Genomic DNA, 7976 nt, shown 5'->3' on the forward strand with positions numbered 1-7976 from the left:
AAGCCATGATGATGATGAATTCATTATGGAATTTGTAAGGAACGATAATAAATTAAATTTGATATTCTAAATAGATATGCACTTCTGTCAATCTTTAAGGATTTTAAAAACAAAAAAACGTTAGAATTCAATATTTTTGAACAGGTTAATTAATATACGTCATCAATTGTTGAGAGTAAGATATTAAATTTATTTTTATTTAAAACAATGCACACTTGATATTTTTGAGAACGTATATATAGACAAAACAGTAATCTCGTTTATCAGTATTTTCTGTTTTAAGCTTTTACAAAATGAAAACCTTTGTTTTTGTTACTTTGTTTGCACTAATTGGTAAGAAATTTTGACTAGTTTGTATACATATATGATTTTAAAATCAAAAATCATACGCTATTTTGATTCTTTTAATGTATCAATTAATTACATTAAAAAATATGGTACCTTATTAAATCTTTTTATATTAAAATTTGGTGCATTTTAATTCTCTGTACGTCAAGCTCTAATTACTCTGGTCTTATTTTTTACAAAAATTCAACATACTGATTTTCTGCCTTGTTCTTTTATGATATAGGCTCTTTTACCAATTGTTCTTTAATCTTTTGTATTACTTTTTTCTCATATACCTATGTATTTATTAATTTTCGGACAATTCTGGTCGCGAGTTTTATTTTTCTTTTCTTAAACATCCTTCGCATTCGTCTATTGGTTTATTTAGAGAGTTGGTGGTTTTTTATTGTTTCTGTTTAACTATTTTGAGTAATTTTTTTATTTTCTGTGTAAAATATTCGAGTTTTTTATAATTTTCTAAATAGATCTTTTAATGTTGCAGAAGGTATTTTGTCAATAAACAGCAACACAAATTAGTTAGGTTTTGTTATCCTAAAAATTATGGTCTTAACATAAAATATACTTTTAAATATATGAATTATCTTTAATTCTATTTTTTCTTAGGATTGGTACAGCCAGTCTATGTTCCAGGAGAGGACAAGTAAGTTAAAACATTAAGGTTATATTATTTGTTATAATTAACCATTTTTATTTAATCCTTAACTACCATGGCCAAAAATAGTAACATTTGTACCATGGCAGGGTCAAATTTGACCCCCCATTGTTTTTTGTATCAAAAAATATTCTTTTTTTAACTTGTTTTATTTTAAATTATTTTGTTTACAGCTACTTTTACATTTATATAAAAATAAACGAATTTGATTAATTAGATATAACTTTATTTAAAAAAACTTTTGTCTTCAGTCAAATTAAAATAGCTATGCACTTTCTCGAATTATAAGAAAAATAATAACAATGTGCAGTTTTTTATATCCAATGGTGAAATCTAGGTATCATAGCTACTACCTAAAATAAAAAAAATCGATTTAGATTTCGTATCTCAAAAATGACAAGCATGATTTTACCTTAATTTTCAACACAGCTTATGCATAACGTCTGTATGCGGGAATGATTTTTGCAAATAAAATCTCGACATTTATCGCACGATGAGCTTTCTTTCTTTTGTTTTTTGGAATATGGACATATTTTACACCTTCCCCTCTTTTTTCGTCGTTGTGGCTCTGGATTTGCGGCGGGCATTGGTTCCTGAAGTCCGGAAACTTTAAAAATGGCACTACGAATTTCTCTCGGTAAACAAGTTTGCTGAGCTCTACGAGTTAAATGGGCCTTAATAAGTTCTTGACCCAAAGTGGTTAGAAACAATCTTGTTTCCATTATTTGATTCTGCTGAACTCCATTAAAAATTACGTTAGCATTTAATCCTGCAATGTCCAAAATGCGAAACCATATTACTTGAGGCCATCTACGAGTTCTTCTGCCAGTTTTATAGCATGCACATTTCTTATCCAATGAATCCACCCCACCTTTTGTCTCATTGTAAAAATTTATAATCTCTGGCTTTCCATTAACCATTGTATTGAAATGATGCATAGTTGACACTAACAACACTGCACGATTTTTCTTAGGAACAAAAGATAAAAGGCTCTCGCTTCCTGTAAAACCAAATAAGGCAGAATTAGGTGGCCTGTTTTTTGGGGTTGAAATTAAGCAGGAAACTCTCTTTTATTTCTTTTTAGAGTTCCAACATATGAAATTTTATGGCTTCTCAGTTCTTTTATGAGCTCAATGGACGAAAACCAATTATCTGCTGTTATGTTTCTATTTGTACCAGAAATTGGTGGAATAAGTGTCAAAAGATCTAGAGTGGGGATGGATAACTTTTTTGAATTTGCTCTGCGTGTATCTTTTTCAGTATATATAAAGCCATTTAGCAAATAATGTGTCTTAGAGTCTACTAAACACTGCATTTTCAGACCGTATTTGTCTGGCTTATTTTTGAGATACATCCTGAATTGGCACCTTCCTCTAAATGCAATAAGCATTTCATCTATTGTGAGATATTCACCACAGCTATAATTGGACTGACAATTAATTATAAACATATTAAAAATATTGGATATAGCTGCCAGTTTATCTCCGTGCGGAATACGTTCTTGTCTAGTAGCTGGTCGTCAAAACAAAGGCTTCCAAGCAAAAAATAAAATCGGTTTAGTGACATGGTTGCTCGAAATATATCACAGCCATTACCGTTCGTAGAAAATAAAGACCTTAAATCTTCATTATTGGATTTAAATACCCCAGCTAAATATAATAAGCCTAATGAGGCCTTTAATTCAATTATGTCAAGATGATTGGTATATTGACAAGATAAATTGTGTAAATTATATTTAGAAGCCATATAAGTTATTCGTTGATTGGTTTTCTCAAGTATTTCTTGCAATATATCGTGGCTAATAATACATTCCCAAGCATCAACTGGTTTCTCTGGCATACTAGCTCGAGCTTTTACAATAACACCAGGTAAATGACTAATTAAATTATGCTTACGTGTACGAGAAAAGGTGGGAGAAGTTTTAGACCACTTGTACCTATTTTTGCCATAAAACACATCCCTTGAGTCAGATATATGACTTTCTTCACCCGAATATTCACTACCAGTTTCGGAATTATTAATTTGCCAATTTTTTTCGTCATCATCGTCCCATTTCTCTTCACTGTCTGTTTCGTGATTACTGTGTTCACTAGTCTGGTCTAAAAACTCACTGTCACTATCTAGTCCATTGTCCATAATTTTTTGTCCCTCCTCTTCAAGTTCTTTCTGTGTCAGAGGACGTTTATTGCGACTACACCCAGCCATTTCAAATTACTCGTTTATTGCACTAGAAACACTTATATCATAAGCGGGTCAAAATTGACCCTATGCGTGCCTAACTCTGCAGTAGTAATAGATAAACTAACGGAATTTTCGTAGATCGATAAATCACCTACCGGTCGAAGATTAGCAGAAAGCGCGCAATGCTTAATCTATGTTTCGGTAGCGAAACTTGGCATTAAAAACGCGGGGGTCAATTTTGACCCCGCCATGGTACTTAAGGGTTAAAACTAGCTGACCCGCCGAACTTCGTATCGCCTTGAAATTAAATAATTTACCAAAGTTCAATAAGCTCGTGTTTTGAGTCTGTTAAGGAACAGGAATCTCTATACTTTACCATTTACAATATCTAACCACTGTTTCGAAAACATAATTGCACTTTGATCTTGTTGCAAAAATACTCGCATCTTATTGTCAATTGAAGCATCTTTACGTGCAGCCACAAGGTGCATGATGTTAGGCATGCAATAAATTTGCCCGCAGCAGCTAATTGGGAAGTATTAATAAGGAGCAGTCTGAAAATAGAATCATACCTACACAAGAAGTAAGTGTAATTGTCATAAATATCTTTCAATATTTTGTCCAGTTCCTATTTAGTGACCTCTTGTAATCCAACGTATATTCATCATGAACGATTATTTTGCATACTTCTAAAATCTTCGCCGTTAATCTTTCATCGTTGATGAAAGTTGCACACATTCCAGATGAAGCCAACGCCAGAATTAATGAGATCCGATCCTTGCCAATACCAATAAAATTAGTAATGTTTTTTTTTTGTCTATCCACAGCATCAAGTGAGTAAATTCCACCAAATCCTAAGTTTACAGCTTCTATCAAAGTATCATACACAATCGTTTGTTGCTGATTCAATTGTAGTAAATTTGTATAAACTATTTCGACATATGCTCCAGTGTTAAATTGTTGTTCTTTTATAACTATTGTTCTCTTTCAAAAAGTCACAAAGGAAATGAATAATACAGATAATACATCAAGACTATATTAATAGCCACAAACGTAAATATAAAAATAACAAAGAAAACTTACATGTGTCCTATTCGCTTACAAGTGGGAGTTGCTACATAACTTACAAATATTACAGGGCTATAAACTGTGGCAAATAAAAAATTGTTATAAGTATAGAATTATGTTTTTTAAATAAAACTATTTATAAAGATTAACCTTTTTTAAAAACAAAACAAGCTAACGTCACAAAAATATGAATCTAGCTATCATATGTCAACAATGAATTTAACAGAGAATAATTAAAATGACAGCATAGCTACACCCTAAGATTTACAATATTAATTTTTTGAAAGTTTTTTAAAACAAAAAAGTTACCTTGGTTTCACAAAAAAAAAACAATGCACTAGCACTTCTAGAGTTGGAAACTGGATTATTAAAATTTCTGCCACTGGAACAAAAAAACTACATCTCCCACTGCAATAGGACTGACCATTTGAGGTTGAAGCTGGCACCGAACACAAAACTTGGAAATCTGCCTCTTAAAAGGACTGGAACAATGGGGGGATATTTAAAATAGTGGTGACTCTTTTCTAAACTGACATATTACATAGAGTCTAGTCCACTATTTTCATCAAATTTTGCCGGTCTCTGCAAAACTACATAACGACGTCTGTCTTCAATGGGCCATCTTCCAAACCTAAACTTGAATTCCTTCCCCTCGATATCGGCTGGGGCCAGTTTTGCGTCTTACCTCTGCACCGTTTATACCACGGAACCAACCTAAAAATCTTGTTTTTAAACAGGAATTAACTATACCGCAAAGCGACCTTAAAACAAACTACTTTTAATATCGTAGAAATAACACGTATTATATTGATAATTTTAACGTCGTAGTTATAGCCGGAATTTGGAAATCTTTTCTTTTACCTCACAATGTAAACAGAGAATTGGGGGATTTGAATGTAAATAAAGACAACAAGATTCATAGATAGCCCAGGAGTTATTAGAAAATTTTTATACTTACACATCGATATTTTGAGTAATTTCAACATGCTACAACTTTTAATTATTAATGGTGCATCATAAATTTTCTGTGAAAGATAATATATTAAGCTACATAAAAAACTATGTCTAGATCATAAACTAAAATAAAAGACAGACCAAATAATAATTGATACTGTGGATCTGCTAATATTCAACGAATTTAAGATTTGAGTTTATTTTACTTTATTTCAATTTAAATTAATTTCATTTTATCTTAATTTAATTTAATTATATTGTATTTTATTATATTTAATATTAATTTCATTTTTTTTCCTTACATTTTTTCCACTTTATTGCATTTTATTTTATTGCATTTGGTTTTATTAGAAGTTATTTTAATTTAATTCAATTATTTTAATTTATTTTATTATTTTTGGTTAGTTTTATTGTTATTTTGTTTTCCTTTATTTTGTTCTATCTTCATCTAATTTATTTTGTTTAATTTGATTTTAATTAAATTTTATTTTAATTTTTTAAAATTTTTTTTTCCAATTTCATTTTAATTTTATTAAAATTTTATTTAAATTTTGTTTAAATTTTATTTAAATTTTATTTAAATTTATTTAAAGTTTATTTAAATTTTATTTAAATTTTATTTAAATTTTACTTAAATTTAATTTAAACTTATTTAAATTTAATTTTAACTTTATTTTAGTTTTATTTTAATTTTATTTTAATTTTATTTTAATTTTATTTTAATTTTATTTTAATTTTATTTTAATTTTATTTTAATTTTATTTTAATTTTATTTTAATTTTATTTTAATTTTATTTTAATTTTATTTTAATTTTATTTTAATTTTATTTTATCTTTATTTTAATTTTATTTTAATTTTATTTTAATTTTATTTTAATTTTATTTTAATTTTATTTTAATTTTATTTTAATTTTATTTTAATTTTATTTTAATTTTATTTTAATTTTATTTTAGTTTTATTTTAATTTTATTTTAATTTTATTTTAATTTTATTTTAATTTTATTTTAATTTTATTTTAATTTTATTTTAATTTTATTTTAATTTTATTTTAATTTTATTTTAATTTTATTTTAATTTTATTTTAATTTTATTTTAATTTTATTTTATTTTCTTTTAATTTTATTTCATACTATTTTATTTTGCTTTATTTTATTCTACTCTATTCTATTTTATTAATTATCTTATTTTACTTTGTTTTAATACTTATTTTATTCTAATTTAATGTATTTTATTTTTTTTTTTTTAATTAACAGATTTTGACTAATCGCTGAATTTAAAATTTCCCTAACATAGTAACATTTCAAAGTTCTCGTTGGTGATCGTTCATTGGTTGTCTGAAACGCCTTATTGACATATTTTTCACTCTGATATATTATGTTAAAAGTGCATCGTTATTATTTGGAGCCGCAATACCAACTACTTACAGGAAGTTCGTTATATCAATCTATCAATACTGGCATTAAAGAGTTATTGAAACCGTAAGATAACAGCCGCCTTTATTAGAGGACTCTTTAATAAAGTACAAAATATTATTAGTAGTGTTTTTTCGGAAAAATTGTGTCACTTTTCCATCCAATTTAGCAGAAAATCCTTAGTTCTCTGGTCTTCATGCCCGGTTTGGTGATCTTCCATCTTTAAATTTGTCGCTAAACGATGATATTTGACATACAAATATATTTGATTCTAATTGCACTAATATCCATTTACTCAATTTTTTTAATTTTTTATTATAGATCACAAGTTTCCGTAGAATTTCCTTTTGAATGCGAAGCTTGTGAAGAATTTGCAAAGTTAGTTGGAGAGTTAGTTGAAAAAGAACTTCCAAAGGTAAAATAATTTACAAATATTTAAAGGGTTACTTTAAACTTTAAAAGTGATTAACTATCATCTCGTTATTGATTTTTGACTTTTGAAATATTTGAAATTTAAATATAAATCTTTCAGAAAATATTTCTGTAGGTTGTTCTTATGTTCTATATTGCTTATTGTTCTACGTTTAATATATTTATGTTATATGTTATAAGCCTAAGACATAATAACTTAAATACTTACTCATATTTACCTTAACTTGCTTTAGCAACCTAATATTGACAGAATAACATGATAAGTCAATTACTTGTAAAGAAAGTATTATTGCCTCGCACTAATAATTTCTTGCTTATTTCCTCGCGCCTGCCCTAGTAGAAATACTGTTATAATCTGTAAATAATCACTGCTTCATATCTTAGGTTACACTATAATAACACCTTGAAATTAAGATTTGAGAGAACATAATATCAACTATATACTAATGATTATAAATTTGTATTTTTAGGAAACTGTAGAAAAAGAAGCAGAAAAATTTTGTAATCTGCTTAGTGGTTCTCTAAAAAAATTTTGTCAGGAACATCTATTGACGGCGGTTGATTTTATATACGATGAAATTGCTAATAATGTCTCACCTAAACTAGTTTGTGAACTTATAGATTTTTGTTAATTATTTTTAGATAATAAAATATGTGTTTATTCGTTTTATTTGTGTTTGCTACTTATAGATTCAAGATACACTAACATAATTAAAAACATATATGAACATGCCACCATGTAAATAAAGCTGGACGAAAGCACAAAAACTAATCCCATAAGACTACAACGGGGAGTAAGACAAGGAGACACCATCTCTCTCAAACTATTTATCCTTGCTCTAGAAGACATTTTTAAGAAACTAGAATGAAACAACAAGAGTACCAACGTCGACGGATCACACTTAAACCACTTGAGATTCGTAGATGA

The 7976-nt window shown here is 27.8% G+C and overlaps 1 protein-coding gene across 1 annotated transcript; it reads left to right on the forward strand.

Annotated features, from left to right (window-relative positions):
* Positions 1-208: 208 nt before the first annotated feature.
* LOC140438236 (saposin-C-like) lies at positions 209-7716 on the forward strand. The gene is made up of 4 exons (XM_072527934.1): positions 209-333; positions 952-988; positions 6938-7031; positions 7519-7716. The coding sequence occupies exons 1-4, from the start codon at positions 294-296 to the stop codon at positions 7678-7680; spliced, it is 333 nt and encodes a 110-aa protein (XP_072384035.1). The 5' UTR covers positions 209-293; the 3' UTR covers positions 7681-7716.
* Positions 7717-7976: the final 260 nt, after the last annotated feature.

Source organism: Diabrotica undecimpunctata, chromosome 4 (genome assembly GCF_040954645.1).
Source record: "Diabrotica undecimpunctata isolate CICGRU chromosome 4, icDiaUnde3, whole genome shotgun sequence".
Taxonomy (NCBI): domain Eukaryota; kingdom Metazoa; phylum Arthropoda; class Insecta; order Coleoptera; family Chrysomelidae; genus Diabrotica; species Diabrotica undecimpunctata.

Bases quoted from the DNA above. Each gene is read 5' to 3' on its own strand.
- LOC140438236 (XM_072527934.1), top strand. From the start codon at position 294: ATGAAAACCTTTGTTTTTGTTACTTTGTTTGCACTAATTG. The intron at 334-951 runs GTAAGAAATTTT...ATTTTTTCTTAG, and splicing joins TACTTTGTTTGCACTAATTG to GATTGGTACAGCCAGTCTAT. The intron at 989-6,937 runs GTAAGTTAAAAC...TTTTTATTATAG, and splicing joins TATGTTCCAGGAGAGGACAA to ATCACAAGTTTCCGTAGAAT.